This window comes from Suillus subaureus, assembly GCF_016647635.1.
Source record: "Suillus subaureus strain MN1 chromosome Unknown BJ212scaffold_3, whole genome shotgun sequence".
NCBI classification, from domain to species: Eukaryota; Fungi; Basidiomycota; class Agaricomycetes; order Boletales; family Suillaceae; genus Suillus; species Suillus subaureus.
In genome coordinates, this window is record NW_024538559.1 from 310,405 (window position 1) to 325,683 (window position 15,279).

At 48.2% G+C, this 15,279-nt stretch overlaps 7 protein-coding genes across 7 annotated transcripts; 3 read left to right on the forward strand and 4 right to left on the reverse strand.

Moving 5' to 3' along the window:
- Nucleotides 1-270: 270 nt before the first annotated feature.
- On the reverse strand, nt 271-1,157 carry BJ212DRAFT_1475725 (uncharacterized protein; the record flags this gene model as incomplete). Its single annotated transcript, XM_041339276.1, has 3 exons — nt 271-279; nt 331-895; nt 946-1,157. The coding sequence occupies 3 exons, from the start codon at nt 1,155-1,157 to the stop codon at nt 271-273; spliced, it is 786 nt and encodes a 261-aa protein (XP_041198138.1).
- Nucleotides 1,158-1,346: 189 nt separating this feature from the next.
- Nucleotides 1,347-3,141, reverse strand: BJ212DRAFT_1261396 (pectin lyase fold/virulence factor; the record flags this gene model as incomplete). Its single annotated transcript, XM_041330177.1, has 12 exons — nt 1,347-1,443; nt 1,497-1,601; nt 1,656-1,729; nt 1,782-1,923; nt 1,980-2,048; nt 2,104-2,149; nt 2,205-2,373; nt 2,431-2,539; nt 2,594-2,610; nt 2,663-2,764; nt 2,813-2,863; nt 2,917-3,141. 12 exons carry the CDS (start codon nt 3,139-3,141, stop codon nt 1,347-1,349), a joined length of 1,206 nt encoding a protein of 401 aa, XP_041198139.1.
- A 652-nt stretch (nt 3,142-3,793) lies between these two features.
- On the forward strand, nt 3,794-5,027 carry BJ212DRAFT_1261370 (Alpha/Beta hydrolase protein; the record flags this gene model as incomplete). Its single annotated transcript, XM_041330175.1, has 7 exons — nt 3,794-4,147; nt 4,200-4,400; nt 4,455-4,553; nt 4,604-4,654; nt 4,708-4,737; nt 4,788-4,862; nt 4,914-5,027. The coding sequence occupies 7 exons, from the start codon at nt 3,794-3,796 to the stop codon at nt 5,025-5,027; spliced, it is 924 nt and encodes a 307-aa protein (XP_041198140.1).
- A 108-nt stretch (nt 5,028-5,135) lies between these two features.
- BJ212DRAFT_1261187 (clathrin light chain) lies at nt 5,136-6,018 on the reverse strand (the record flags this gene model as incomplete). The annotated part of the gene is made up of 4 exons (XM_041330161.1): nt 5,136-5,349; nt 5,402-5,554; nt 5,608-5,744; nt 5,800-6,018. 4 exons carry the CDS (start codon nt 6,016-6,018, stop codon nt 5,136-5,138), a joined length of 723 nt encoding a protein of 240 aa, XP_041198141.1.
- Nucleotides 6,019-6,148: 130 nt separating this feature from the next.
- On the forward strand, nt 6,149-7,535 carry BJ212DRAFT_1320039 (HAD phosphatase). Its single transcript, XM_041334372.1, has 5 exons — nt 6,149-6,263; nt 6,317-6,393; nt 6,446-6,484; nt 6,538-6,633; nt 6,681-7,535. The coding sequence occupies exons 1-5, from the start codon at nt 6,179-6,181 to the stop codon at nt 7,128-7,130; spliced, it is 747 nt and encodes a 248-aa protein (XP_041198142.1). The 5' UTR covers nt 6,149-6,178; the 3' UTR covers nt 7,131-7,535.
- Nucleotides 7,536-7,783: 248 nt separating this feature from the next.
- On the reverse strand, nt 7,784-9,263 carry BJ212DRAFT_1444286 (glycoside hydrolase family 18 protein; the record flags this gene model as incomplete). The annotated part of the gene is made up of 5 exons (XM_041337940.1): nt 7,784-7,960; nt 8,021-8,666; nt 8,730-8,875; nt 8,928-9,015; nt 9,085-9,263. The coding sequence occupies 5 exons, from the start codon at nt 9,261-9,263 to the stop codon at nt 7,784-7,786; spliced, it is 1,236 nt and encodes a 411-aa protein (XP_041198143.1).
- Nucleotides 9,264-11,333: 2,070 nt separating this feature from the next.
- BJ212DRAFT_1260258 (P-loop containing nucleoside triphosphate hydrolase protein) lies at nt 11,334-14,162 on the forward strand (the record flags this gene model as incomplete). The annotated part of the gene is made up of 15 exons (XM_041330099.1): nt 11,334-11,738; nt 11,791-12,032; nt 12,088-12,143; nt 12,203-12,279; nt 12,326-12,394; nt 12,449-12,641; nt 12,704-12,800; nt 12,852-12,861; nt 12,910-13,127; nt 13,180-13,271; nt 13,323-13,382; nt 13,423-13,572; nt 13,629-13,756; nt 13,806-13,914; nt 13,978-14,162. The coding sequence occupies 15 exons, from the start codon at nt 11,334-11,336 to the stop codon at nt 14,160-14,162; spliced, it is 2,091 nt and encodes a 696-aa protein (XP_041198144.1).
- Nucleotides 14,163-15,279: the final 1,117 nt, after the last annotated feature.

Sequence of the window (15,279 nt, forward strand, 5' to 3'; positions counted from 1 at the left end):
CGTTGTTCATATATGTAGCCAATACGACCAGACTAAGGTAGCCCTGGTGCTGTGAACGTGAACCTCAAGCTTAACTAGTAACGTGTCGTGGCAGTCATAAGTAGTTTGCTTAATTGCGTTACACACCTCTTAGAAGGACATACACAAATGAGCTTAAGTAACTGTATCGCATACCAGGACCTCAACCTGGTCGAGGGAATGTGGGTTGTAAGGTGTCGGCTGCGACTGGCTAACAGCAGGTTCGCAAGATTCTATCTTGCCTGAGTTTGATTACGATTTCTATTTTAAATGAGATAAGTATGAGATTATCAGCTGACGGGATATGCGTACCTGTGTATCTCTGAGAATGGGTCCACTTATCCAGGACGCGGGTTCGGATTTATGTCCAAATACTTGCGAGAGCGAAGTGCAAACTTCATCGCGTGAAACAGGCTTGCCGTCAATGTAAACGCCTTTCGTCGCGATCGAAAGTTGCTGTTCTCTATCCCCCGGTGTGGTAACAATCAATGTCAGGTCGTTTGCGGGTTCTGCAGTGGATAAGCGGCAATTTTTCACGTCCAGTACATCGCCCCGTAGACCAAAACTGCCGAAGCCTTCAAAAGTCGCGACCTTTGGACGCGCAATTGCTTTCCGCGTCGTCATGGTCGGACCCCCTCGTGGACGTGGTGGAGTCAGCCAGATCCTCTTCACATTCATACCACTTTTCATGCCAACCATAAATGCCACCCAACCTCCAAACGCGAGATGCATAAAGACCAGACCAGCACGTTGGTATGTCGGACGGAGTTCATACTGTGGCCTATTGCCAATAGTATTGGAGTCATCGGATATTACGGACTCTGTTGGTTCCACAGGACGCGTAAAATAGTTCCAGGAAAGCTCACACATTGCTAGTCTGCACACCATTGAAGTCAAATCAGCGCGTATTAGAACAGAAAAACTTACGTGCAGACCGCATCAGCTATGAGAAGTGTCCAGGTGAACTTGATTAAGATACTGGGCTTCTTCAGTTCATAAAATGGTTGACCTCTTGGTACATGAGTTCCTTGGGCACGGCCAGGGAACAGGGAAAACCGCCTTGAGTGATGTGTAGTGAAAGTAGATCGGTTGCAGCGGACCAAAGCTTTAAGGTATTTCATTCTGGAGGAAAGAGACATCGGTGCAGAGCTGCCAGTCGGTGACCCAACTTGAAAAGAGAATTTATGTAACCTTATGCAACTTGATGTAAACAAAGTTCTGGGTCAATCCAGCAGGCTCAAACAATAGGTTTGAGAAGACTGCAGCATGTATGACTACGACACAAACTCACAAACCACGACACTGACTACGTATGTACTCGATTACATTTAGGTAGTCGCACAGTCACCGAACAGGTAAGCAGCGTTTCCAGTGATATTCACGTTCTGGCAAGAGTAGGTCGCATTACCATCTTGTGGGGGTGGTCTTTGCAGATCGATCATTTTCTTGACCTGAAAAAGCAGAAAAAAAGAACGTACTCAAGGAAAATATTGTTAACACTGATGTCGTTGCAGCGGCCATCCGGTGAGCATGCCAGCGAAGCAACCACGGACTTCGTTGCTCCAGACGAAGTGCCATTGAAACTTAGATTACAGTCATGTAAGTTCCAACCAAAGGACAGAAACACTTCCGCGCACTTGTAAAATGCAACGTCCTGAATATAGACGTTGGAAGGGTATGCAGCACATTCTGTTGCGTTGGTCATGTAACACTGCACAGCAATTGATTAGTCTCATGCAGGTTGTGAGAAGATGAGCGTGAACCTGATCGACAATCAAGGGGTTGTCGACATTCCCCTCGGTGAAGAAACCATAACTGATATTCTTCACAATGCCACTGCCGACCCCCGGACCAGCATAGGCTTTAATGCGCGCACCATTTTCAGCATTATACATTTGGACATTGCTGAGAGCTCTCGATCAGCGCTCCTGGCTATCATCAAAGTCCATGTTCAAACGTACGTCGAAGTGAAGTTTTCAACAATGTCATATACCCCGGCATACTGCCCGAGGGAGCCCACGGAAATACCACTGTCAACAGAATGTGAGCAGGTGCGTACCACGCCTAAAGAAAGCTTCTACGGACTGGGAACCATTGCAGTATAAGTCCGATGCAATAATATTTGTGGAATCTAGGACAAAAACTGCATGAACGAACCATGAAGCCCTGGCGAGAACGGATGGTACTTGGTTTTAATGAAACACAATCATCGCCATTGTTGATGTTCGAATTAATGATAGAGACGCTATCACTGCGATATATATCCCAGCCATCAGTATTCTTCGCAAGATTATTTGATGTGGAGACGGCACTGATGTTAATGCCGTCATAGACAACATTTTCCCCTTCATTGACCTGCCGCAAGGGGTAAGCTGGTCAAGTCAAACATCGAGTAAACTCTGAAATGCTCACGAAGTTAAACCACTCAGGGCTGTTGATCATCGTAATATTTTTAACGGCAAAATCAGTGGCTTGGTAAACCGTGAGCAGGATTGGGCGCAAGAGAGTACTGTTAGTAGCGCTGGGTGCAGAGTCAACTAAACGTTATATCCAGACCACTGTAAGTCCTGCTCACAATGCGTCATACCAGACCTGCATGTTGTGAGATTAGCAGCACATGTGCCCTATACATTAATTAGCATACCTGACCTGAACCATCTATTGTTCCACCACCGTTGATAAGGATGTTCTGCCCACCTACGATCCAAAAGGCAATTTGGTCCTGGAATTCAAATGGAAAACCGTTCTAAGGCGAGAGATTAACGGATGGCGCATTGCGATTTCCAACACATACGTTGATCCAATATGACATATTGTTTGTGAATTTTACGGTTCCCAACAGATCCTGTAACCCGCTATGTGAGATTGTTAGCACGATATAACAGAACAGTCACATACAATGTTCTTGTTCTTCAAGCCGGTCATATTCATCCTTGTTGCTATCGAAAGAGTGGTTTCACGAGGGATTGTCACTGAGTCACAACGTTGAACAGCATCCACGAATGCTGGTCCATCATCTCCGCCACTCGCTGTGACGGTACATGACACACCGCCTGTGTTTGGGGAAGCTCGCCCTACAGAGAAGAGCACACCTACTAATGCTATCAAGAACGGGATCTGCATTGTGTTGAAGGTAACTTGGAAGGACGTGGCTTTTATATTATCCGCATAACGGCAAGAGCGGTCAAACAGGTGTCTCTGCGGCCCGGCCGGCGCAAGTATGTGTTTGGTGTTTCCTTCGTTTGACGCGTGACAATTTCAGGAATGCGGTTGCATGGACTCCAAGGAGTGTCGTGTTCGGAAAAATTGCGCATACACTCGAGTCTGCACTAGTCTTTGAGCGTGTGATCTAAGGATACCTACCTCCGGCGTGCGAATATGGGTTCAACGCTCTGCTGCATTCGACTTAGCAAAATTTGAGTCCACCTCGTCGCAGCCAGAACGTAGCAATATTCAACTCCTTGGTAGCCGAGTCGGAACACACGACGATGGGAATCCTGAGTAATGGAAATTGCAATGTGACTAGGCCTCGTGAGGCAAAATACCGAGGCTGCCGGCGCGTCAACGAGGCGGAGGTCAGCAGACTTCCGCGACCATTCTGAATGCAAGATGATAAAAAACAGTGCTTACTCGTAGCACGTGCATGATGAGACATACAAGCAAGGAGTTGCCGCCAGCCCGCACTGAGTTACGACTGTTTGGTGGACTCCTAATTTGGCATTAATTATTGTGTGAAAAGTTGGGTCCAGCTTGAGCCGCATCATTCTTGCAGATCATGACAGCTTTCTCGGAGTCGTGGCTGGTTGGTCCACAGCGCACGCAATTCTATACTCGCACGTACCGCCCAGCTTCCACCGCAAAAGCTGTTGTAATTTTCGTGCACGGTTTCATCGAGCACATTGCTCGGTACGAGCATGTATTTCCTACTTGGTCCGCGCGCGACATAGCCGTCTTTGCGTATGACCAGCGCGGCTTCGGCAGGACGGCTTTGGACACGGAAAAGAAGAGCAAGGATAGTTCGTATGCGAAGACCAGTTGGAAGGAACAATTTCAAGACATTGAGTGGGCTATAAACCACGCGAAGAGCGAGTTCGGTTCCATTCCCGTGTTTCTGTATGGGCATTCAATGGTATGAATTAAATATCTTGAACATCGAACTCAATATGACACGTAAATCCTAGGGTGGGGCACTGGTACTTGCATTCTGTACCAGGGCAAGTAGTCCCCCTGCAAAGGGAACAGTAACAGATCTGGCGGGCGTGATTTCCACTAGCCCCCTCATCCTTCAAACGAAGCCAGCCGCTAAAGCGGCAAGATGGATAGGTGGAAAGGCTAGCTTACTAGCGCCTTCGCTCACTATTCCGTCGGATGTCAAGGGTCAGGTACTCACAACTTTTTCTCCTTGTTGATATGGACGGCTAACTGTATCGTCGTAGAATTTGTCGCATGACAAGACTGTCGGCGAGGAATATGCGAAAGATCCTATGGTTAAGCAAGTTGGGTCGCTTCGCGGAGTAAGCGACATGTTAGACGGGGTAATTAATCAATCAGTCTTCCTGTTTGACGGTTCACCTCTAGTTCTTAGGGCGAGCACCTCTTGCACACCGATTACGCTCGTTGGCCCACAAACCTCCCCGTAAGTTGTTTCAGTCGAGTCCCCCTTTCTGCACCATTCACGAATGCCGTCAGGTCTTCTTCATACATGGTTCGGATGATAAGGTTCGCGTCCCTTACAACACCTTTTCTGAGGAAGCTCTGATGTGCCGCAGGTAACCTCTCCCAAAGCTTCTGAGCTATTTCATCAACGGGTACCAGCAAAGGATAAGAAAATATCCATTTACCAAGTAAGCAGTTGCGATGTCACTGCTGCGAACTGTAGGCTTATGTTTCAACAGGGTGGCTATCATGAACTTCACAATGAACCAGACGGTGTGAAGGAGAAGCTCATTGAGGAGTGTATTACTTGGGTGGAGGCACACCTCTATTCTAATATTTCACTCAGGCTCTGAGGATATTACATAGCTTTTACTGCTTACTATTTTGTCTGTGCTTCTCAGGAGGAAAGAGAAGTCCAGAAAATTAAAACAAGAGGTATATACATGTAAAACACGTAATGTCTAATAACCAGCTGCGCCGGGAGCAGCAGTTCCCTCGCGCTTCAAGCGCAACAGTACCTCTTTGAATCGCGAAAGGTCAGTAGTACCAGGTCCAGCCCTTGCGATTGTTTTGCTCTGGGAATTTTGCAGCTCCACAATCTCGCAAATACGCTCCCAAGTCGTCCCTTTTGTAAGAGATGAAGATAGTGACTCCAGGAAATCTCCTTCTTCGTCCCTATGAAAAATTCATCAGTGGAACTCGTCTAGTTGGCCAAAGTTTAACTGACTTGTTTTCACGAATAGTTCGCTCCTTCTTTGCTGCATATTCCTCGTAGAATTGGTCAATAGCATGTTCGGCCTTCCCAATAGTTTGTTGGCGTTTAGCCTTACTGGCTTCATCGCGAGCCTGGATTTCTTCTAGCTGGCTCTCGCGCCATTTCCTTCGGTAGACAACTGTCAGCGGTGAACTTGTATATAACAATTGGTGATGTACCTGATAACTTCAGGCTCATCTTCATCGAGTTGCTGGTTGAGGATGGGCGTAGACGAAAATGCTGACGGCTGTGGGCGAGGAGCAAACGGAGGAGGAGCACCAAAGGTTGGTAGGGCATGTGCGGGAGAAGATACAGACTACGCAGCAAACAGGCACCTTAATACAGTGCAGTTACCCATGAACACTACTCACCTGCCCAATATTCAGCTCTGGAAACTGATCCTCAAACTTCTCAATCTCATCATCGCCTGTGACCTTCACTTCGGTCTGCCCCAGTGGAGTCCCGAAATCATCAAATGAGAAGCCACTACTGGCCGCGGGGGCTGGTGGCAAGGGCACGTCACCCTGCCCGTCCAAGTCAAGATCAGGAAAGGCAGAGGCTGCGCGGTCAAAATCAAAGTCATCATCCATGTTTCTTAGTATGCTGCTGGAGTTGACAGATGCTAGTGCGTATAGTACTAGAGATGAACGTTAACTTGTGCAAGGTCAGTCCACGGTGTTTGCCGGGTGTCAGGAAATGTTGCATAGCTTTTATATAAAAAGCGAAACTGTCTTTTCATCTTTTCTATCAATGCCCTTGAACGTCCCTGGCATTCTCGTTCTGTTTCACCTGCTCAAGAATCCTCGACTTGTCATTCCCCATGTAACAGTAAAAGGTCGCCCTGGTGTTCTGCATTCATAACTACAACTAACGCTAAACCACAGATAGATATTCGCCAAATTGATTTTTTAGCGCTTCGAAATGCAGGCTACAGAGGAGCAATCTTTGATAAAGACAATTGCTTGGTTAGTCACAAGTTATTTGGCGTCTCTTTAATATTTCCTGAACACACAGCAGACGATTCCGTATAAAGATACCCTTGTGCCACAGCTCGAGGTCAGTTTAAAAGGTCATAAATCGAAGTCAGGTGTTGAGAACCTATTTTACAGGATGCGTGGAGAGAATGTCGTGAGGCATTCGGGGAAGGAAACGTAATCATCGTCAGCAATTCCGCTGGCACCAAGTTCGACGCCGGAGGAATCCAGGTATGACCAGCATTCGTCAAACACAGTCAGAAGTTGAACATACACAGGCAGAATCGGTGTCATATCATCTCTCTGCCCCGGTTCTCCGACACGACACTCTTAAACCTGGTTATTCCTGCATTGCTTCCACACGCGCCTACTTTTCGTCTCTTCGCCTTCCAATCTCTGATGATGAACTGGTTGTAGTCGGAGACCGTATATTTACGGACGTGATCATGGCAAACAGAATGCGCTCTGACTTCGCCTCATCTTCGAGTAATGCACCCGCTCGTGCGAGGATTGGCGGCCCCCTTGCTATCTGGACGGATGGTGTCTGGCAAAAAGAAAGCATGGTGATGCGATGGCTGGAAAAGCGCTTGTTGAGTATGGTCCGAAAGTGGGCGAGACACGGGGAAACGTCTTTCGTGGGTACTGACATATTCGTGAGGGAACTCCCTTCTCCGCAACCTCGCAAGACTGGAAGCGCACTTACTAAATTGTTGGACATGATGAGATAGCATGGTTGGCGACTTTTCTGCGCATAACGCCAACCACGACTCGAACTTCCTTCCACTACAATTCAAGTTTGCAAGGATTTGTTGGCTGGCAGTTGATCACTGTACTTATTTGTGTTGGAACTGGTTCACGAGTCATACCTATGTATCATTTGTGGCTTGTTACACGATGCCTTTCCTCTAGTACTGAGATGTTTGGTCAATTCACAAATGAATGAGCCATTTATTGGAATCCATCCAGAGATAATTAGACGGAAGGACTGCGATGCTCGGAGCATGGAGAGTTGGGACCAATAGATATAATTGTCGTGTTAATTCAATAGGCTACTAGATGATCTGCTTCAGGCGCAGAAGTGTCACCGTACGTGACATCGAAGCCAAGGAAGCAGTGATTTTAAACGTCACGAACAGCATGTAGAACTTAATATCTAAGGATGACGAGCTCTGTTCAGGATGCCTCCATTTGAATTGTAATTCCAGGATTTCTCATGCAGCACTGGACAGAATGAAAAATCCTATTGGTATGTAGGGGATGCCCCAGTCGGAAAGTAACCTAGAGTAGGAAGATTTTATGAAAGACAACGAGTAATATGCGGTTCACGTGGTTCATTGTAGTAGCGACTGGAACAGTGCATAAGGATGGTATCAGCAGTGTATTAACACTCCATAGCATTGCTAATAGAATCTAGGAGCATATCGTCGTAATCACCAGCAGCCTCCCACATCGTGAAACCGCGCAGCCCAGTTTCCTGAATAAACTTGCCCTTGGCAGCGAGAGACTGAGTATTGTCGAAGGAGATCATAACTTGCGAAGTCTCATTATATACATACGGCTGTAAAGCAGTGAAATCAGCACTGCTGCTACAGTACGTGATCAAAGATGGAAATCTTACAGTCTGACTGCATTCGTCATATCTATAGTAAATGCCATCGGCAGGCGTGCCTTCTTTGGTAAGAAAGCCGTCGTCCATGAGGCCCCAAAATCTGAAAGTGCCACCTGGGCCATGGCTCACGCCGCAAACATCAACGCTACTAGTGTCATCCCACACGTCACCCAAGGGCTGCTTCGAGGCGTTGAAAGCGGGGTATGCAGCTAGCGTCTTCGTGCCAGACTCGAAGGCGGCAGAGGGAGATACGCTGAACGAGTGGCCGTAGGAAGCAACTCCAAGCACGATCTTGTTGACCGGCATGCCTGCGGCAGTCCAAGCCTTGATTGCAGAAACAGCAGAGCCCTTTTGGTTCGTGGATGAGGCGCAGGTGTCGTTCAACGGTGCGTTTGGTCCCACATGCTCAGACCAAGAACCCCAAACGTCATAGTTCATCAAGGTGATGTAATCGAAAACCTGCGCAAAACCGGAGACATCAGCAGAAGGATTTCCGCTAGCGCCTGTGAAGGGTGCGAGGGATACCGCCGCCGAGAGTGTCAGATTTGCTCCCACTGGGTTTCGGCGTAGCTCTTGGAGGAAATTGAGGAAATTGGATGTGTCATTGACGTTAATGGTATTGCAACCAGCACCCTGCCTGCCGGGATACTCCCAGCTGTCGGAAATCAAGGACGGCTGGGGTTAGCGCATGAGTTTGAAGTCACAGGTATCAACCTACTCGAACTGGATGCCATCAACGTTGTACTGATGAGCAAATTTTGCCACGGTCTTGACGAATGCCGTCCGGTTTTCAGATGTAGCAATGCTAGAAGAGAACCAAACACTCCCAAGCCAGCCTCCAACAGCAACATGGGCTGCGACACCCTGCACGTGCCTTAGACATCAATTGTGAAGGCGATAAACTTCCTTCGCTCACGTTTGAATGGGCATCTGAAACGAACTGAGGAAGTAGATCGCCATTAGAACCGTCCAGGCTCAAACTGTCGACGCTTGAAGTGGGTGTTCTAAGAGACGTTATCGCGTCAGTCATCCCACTCAAGTGATATGCATTTAAGCCAACACAGGAAACTTACACAAATGAGTAGTACAGTGTATTGTACTTCCCCCAGCTGACTGAAGACAGCGGGAACCCCTCAGTAGCATGCCAACCGGTATACCAAGCTCCTACGACGGGAAATGTGGAGTGGGTGGTGGGCGTGCTCGTGCTTACGGCGGACAGAGCAAGAAGAGATACAGCGAGGATACACAACATGGCTAGCGAACTCGAGAGGTTGATGGAAATTACGATTGTAGTGACAACTTCTTATAGCTCCCCCGGCGTTGAAATCAAAATTAATTTGAGGCTAAATCCTTTGCAGCGCAAATTTGAAGACTTGCATCAATAACCTTCCATGCCATGCGCCGGTCATCGCAGTTTAGGTTCCTTGTGAAGCCCTGTGGTTGCTCGAGGGCATACGAGGGTATGCGATGAGAAAAATAGCAATTTGGATGATCTATCACACGCGGAAATTACAGCGAAAAAGTGCGTCAGCTTTTGAATGGCCCATCAATGCATGCTCAGCATCCAGTCTCAGTGAACCCCTGGAGGTCATGATCCGTGGCAGATGGGGGTCGGTAGTAAGGGTAATTCACGCACGTGAAACCTAGCCAGCTGGCGTGACGCGCAAAAATCTGTGCGAACTTATAGCCGTGCTAAGAAAGGAAAAACTCTGTTCAGCAGGTTTGGAGATGGGTTCATCACCCTGCAAGTAGGTGAGTCACTAGCCGTGGTTTGGCCCATTGAAAGTTTTGTAAAAGTTAAGCCGAAGCCTCATCATATTCTTAACAGAGCCAGTTAGACCTGATTCGTGAGGCTCAGCGAATACGACTGGTAGTTTTACCTTGTGTTATGTAGTATATTAAACACACCAAGTACTTGTCGTGTCATTGGTGTCCGCTACGCAAGACAGTTGACGCCAGTGGCGCGAAAAGTATCAGTATTATGTGGTTGAAAGTCCAAATCATTGCAAGTAGCCGAAATCGGGTCACCCCACATGTAGCCCCGAGCTCAGGAAGTAGGAGCATAGCACACAAGTCCAAGTGCTTTCTGTAGGTTGTGCCGGAGCCTCGGAGGTCTGGAAATTAAGGCTCAGCATGTGTGGAGGTTGCCCGGGTCTCTACTGAAGTTTCCACATCCCTGACGATGGCACCACAGCGGATGTAGATCCCCGAGCTCCTGAACGCAAGATGCCAAAGCGATCGTGCGCACCGTGCGCATCATACTTACTACATAGTGACCCGTCACCACGACTCTGGACGACAAGCGGCATATATCGGAGCCGCCATTCACCGCCGGTACTAGTAGCAATTCAATAGCCAGCCTATCAGTAGATGCGGAACAGATTACTTGCAGGAGGAATGGATGAATAATACGCTGCCAAGCAGGGTGAGGTGGACAATAGTTCCGGAGCAAAATGTCGCATCTACTTAATGATCAAAGGAGGATGGTGAGCAAGGTCACTGTAATGTGTCTGCTTTGCCCTATCAGGTCAACTCATGCGAGCCGCATTGTGATGACAGCGAAGACTCACCTGAATCATGCCATCCAAGGAGGTAAAGACCTAATTGTAGAGGAAATTGGCGGTCAGCCGCCTGTCCGTCGCATAGTCAACCGGATGGAGCTGCTACCACTGGCGAGATAGAACTGAAACAAATTTATATATCAGCAGAAAAAATCACGATGAATCACGAATTACGTCTGCTTGTACAATGCACATAGTGACATATCATAATTTATCATCCTGAATTATTCCAGAGTCCGTTGCAACCCATCCCACGGGCCTAGCACATCAAACTGCTCGTCTCACAAAGGCAAGCTACAATTGAGCAGAGTCATCTAAAACATACTGAACCGGATCTATATTTGTAACTCACTTAAATCTCGCATGTCTGCCCACGCCATCCCTCATATCTACTCGATGATTCTCAGAAGTCAACAACCGCACTCGAGTCACTCGACAGAGGACAAGGCGCATTCCCGTTACATCACGCAGGGTCTCGAGGATCCTTGGCTACGTCCTTCGTGCGACTGCAGTTTGGCGCACCGGAGGCCGTGTCGAGCGTCTGGTGGATTCCTACATGTATATGATATAAGGGTCAGGCTTAAGCTTCAGGACTACAATATGTCATAGTCAGTTCATAGTGTCGAACCAAACAAGGCACAAATAGTGCGCAAGTCACACTGAGCAAGACCAAGACTTGGATTTAAATCACATTCTTCGGTTGGACAGAAAACAGTGGAGTGTCGAAACACGCGGCTTTGATGCTTAACTTGTGATAGAATATGCTACTGGGCATCTACGTGTCCAATTTCCGAGTTCGAGTCCCAAGTATCACTGGCAGGGTGCTGGCGTCTTGCCATAGTAATGTCCGGCCCTTAGCGCTTTCGTCACAGACTCAACACATACTCTCTAGAAGACGGACGTATCCCTTTTCTATTCAGACCTCGCGTTTCTATGCAACAGAGACACCTGTCAAGAAGATCTCCGGGCTTACGAGGTTCCTGCCATCCGCCTTGCAGCCTGCACCTGGAAGTAGTTCCTCGTTCCGGAAAATCGTTGCACTGGCTAAGCAGGAGAAAAAGCCTTTGCTGCTAGCAGTGGGACTGTTACTGGTGTCCTCTTCAGTCGCGATGAGTGTTCCGTTTACGATCGGAAAATTGATAGACTTTTTCTCTTCTGCAAACCCTGTGAGTGAATTGACAGTGAAGGAGCGACGTGGTTGACTCATTGCGTGCGCAGGAAATACCATTCGGTTTGTCAATTGGGCAAGCCTCGGCGGCTCTTCTGATTTTGTTTACGACGGGAGCAACGTGCAATGCAGCGAGGTCGTTCCTCATGCGAATGTCGGGCCAGCGAATTGTTGCGCGGTTGAGGGAGCGGGCGTATGCTGCAGCTTTAAAGCAAGAAGTCGAGTTTGTGGAGAGGGGAGAGGGTGACGTTTTGAGCAGACTGACTGCGGATTCAAGTATTGTCGGGGAGAGGTAGGGTTTCGCAGTGCTGTATCCGAGAAAGATCTATTGAAATTGTTACACGCAGTGTTACACAAAATCTTTCAGATGGACTTCGAGCTATTGTGATGTCATCTGTTGGCCGTAAGTGTCGTATATACAGACGTGCTATTGTTGCTCATGAATGGGCGTATCCTCTTCAGTTGGTGCCATGTTCTACTTGTCCCCCACGCTGACTGTGATGATGTTGGGAATTGTTCCACCAGTCTCTCTCGGTGCTGTGAGCAGAATTTCATTTTATTGCAGCAGAATCTGAGGGCTCGCAGGTATTCTATGGCCGCTACCTGAAGAAGCTTTCCAACCAGACGCAAGAAGCGATGGGCGAAATGACCAAGGTCAGTTTAGCTCATCTTTCCCTTGTTTCGCACATGTCTTCTATTATACTTCAGGTTGCACAAGAGTCGCTCTCAGCTCTACGGACAATTCAAGCATTCAATGCGCGCGACCAAGAGGAGGGAAAGTTCCATGACCGGGTGACACGCGTCCTTGCGCTAGCTCGGAAGGAGGCGATCGCATCAGGAATCTTCTTCGGAAGCACTGGTTGGAGCGGAAATGTGACTATCCTTGGGCTACTTGGATACGGTGTGTGGACCGTTCACGGCTTCCTTGTATCTTGGTGAAAATCTCTAAATATATTTGTGTAGGGGGAACACTGGTTTCGCAGGGTGCGATCACTGTCGGAGACCTGACAAGTCTCTTGCTATACACTGTATATGTTGGCTCGGGTCTTCAAATGTTGACGTGAGTTCTCTTCTACTTATGATATGTCCACTGCAACACTGCTCTGCACAGTTCATTTTTCGTAGGTTTTCGATATTCTGACGGTCTCCATTAAACTGAGCGAGATTAGTCGTCCATTATGCGTGGGATTGGTGCGGGCACACGCATATTTGAGCTACTCGACCGCACGCCAGCGATTCCGCCCCATGGAGGCATTGAAGTTGACGCTTCGCGCTATGGCACGGTGAGATTCCAGAACATCGGGTTCGAGTACCCCAGTCGCAAAGGTGTGCAAATCCTCGATGATTTCAATCTCGAGATTGGTGTTGGAGAGAGCGTGGCAATCGTGTAAGTCGTACGGGCTAGCAGTTGTCGGTGCCGCTGACCCTGTCGTATGCAGGGGGAAGAGCGGTGGCGGCAAGTCGTCTGTACAATCTTTGCTTCTGCGGTACTACGATCCTGTGCGCGGGAAAGTGACCTTCGATGGTCAAGGTGGGTAGTGCCTACCTCGTCTCTTATGGGGTGTTAACGTGGTCGGATAAGATATCCGAGAATTCAATCCTTCGTCATGGCGCAGCATGATCGGCATTGTTCCCCAGGCAAGTGCTTAACTCTGCATTTACATTTTCTCTTGTGACAACAGCCGCCCAGGACCCCGTCCTCTTCACAGGAACCATTGCATCAAACATTGCCTTCGGAAACAAGGATGCTACGCGCGAGGAGATCGAGGCTGCTGCACGCGAGGCAAATTGCGAGTTCATCTTTGGAATGCCGAAAGGGTTCGACACCGAAAGTTTGTGCCACTTTCTTCCCGCTTAATGTGAATTGTTTGACGATTATTTTATTCAGTTGGCCGTCTAAGCTTGAGTGGCGGACAAAGGCAGCGCCTAGCGATTGCCCGTGCGCTGCTGAAAAAGCCCAAGATCTTGGCACTCGACGAAGCGACCAGTTCGCTTGATGCTGCGTCCGAACATAGGGTAAGATACTTTACGCCCTGCTGGCCTTGTTCTGACGGGACCTCTTCAGGTCAATGACGCTATCGACAAGATCTTGCGAGCACGACACACGACGTGTCTGATCGTTGCACATCGCTTGTCAACTATTGCCCGCGCAGAGCGGATCGTCGTGCTTGAAGGTGATGGGTTCTGCCTCTTTTTTTACATCCAAGATTAAACTAACGGGGTGGTTATGCACCCAGATGGCCGGATAACAGAGTCGGGGACGTATAGGCAGCTTGTGAACTCAAAGGACTCGAGGTTCCGGACGCTGATGGCTGCGCAACTGAATGCGGCTGCTGGAGATGCACCCCTACCAATCGCACCATCCACGAATCTGGATTCTGTGACGTCTGCATCGTTAAGATCCGCATTACCCCCTCCTTAGACCAAAACCTTTATGCACAGAGGTATTTATTTAGATCATACATGAATCGCAGCCAGTTCACTTGGAAAACATGTGCTTCGTTTCATGTGCCACTTGGATGTCAACCTGATGCTATCGTTAAGTATGTTTTTGATATAGATTTGGGCGGATGTGGGAGGGCCGTCAGTGACGAGTTCGAACAAACGTTTGATATTTTAAAGGCTCCCCTGCGTGCTAATACGAGATCGTCCTGCTTTTTAGAGGTGTGACACCTTAATATACGAATCTCTGTATTCGACAAGAACCTCGTCCAAAGCTTTTCGAACGAGTTTCTCCAGTCTGCTCGGAGTAAGGACTAGAGTAGCAGGTATGTGTTCAGTTGTCCACAGACGGTGTGGGATTTGAGGCGTGGTAGAGGATAAGAGCTTCTCGATCGAATATCTGTGGGTAGAACGATTAAAGCCCACGGGTATAATGGGATTGGTGGTAAAGGACAACCTTACGTAGCGTCGGTTGCCCAGGCAATGTTATGTCTCTTACCAGTCCCTCCCTTCTTGTAAGATTTCTCCTGTCAAAGGCTGTCATGCGTCAAGAAGGGGCGTAAGGCTTAAGCGCTGTTACTGCACGAGTAGCTTGGATTATCAAAGGCTAAAGATCCTCCTGATTTCTGGGTCAATGAATTCAGTTTTCTACGCGGAGAAACACTAGAAACGTCGGTGCTCACCGTACATTTAGAGTGATTGTAACAAATCTCAGCGGACGACTAGTCTGGAATTTGCAGTATCACTCGGGGGGCTGTAGCGCTACGCTGCGAACTTGCTAAACCATGAGTCACTGCTGACGCGAACGAAAGAAGACATAAGCTCTAGGCTCGGAATAACATATCAGCTGTCTTCTGATGATTCATGCGGCCATGTAGGCAACACACCTGCCGTAAAAGCGTAATTCCAGTGTTCCACATAAGTAAGAAACATTGCGCCGTCGGATGTGGAACTTTCGAAAGTAGGAGCGATGCATACAACTTTTGATTATCTATGCCAGCCTTAGGTGGCAAAACCGAGTTCCAGACAGACCGTGATCGCCAAAGAAATCCCTCCTATAGTGTGAGTATTGAATCTTGATCTATTTCGTCCCAGGC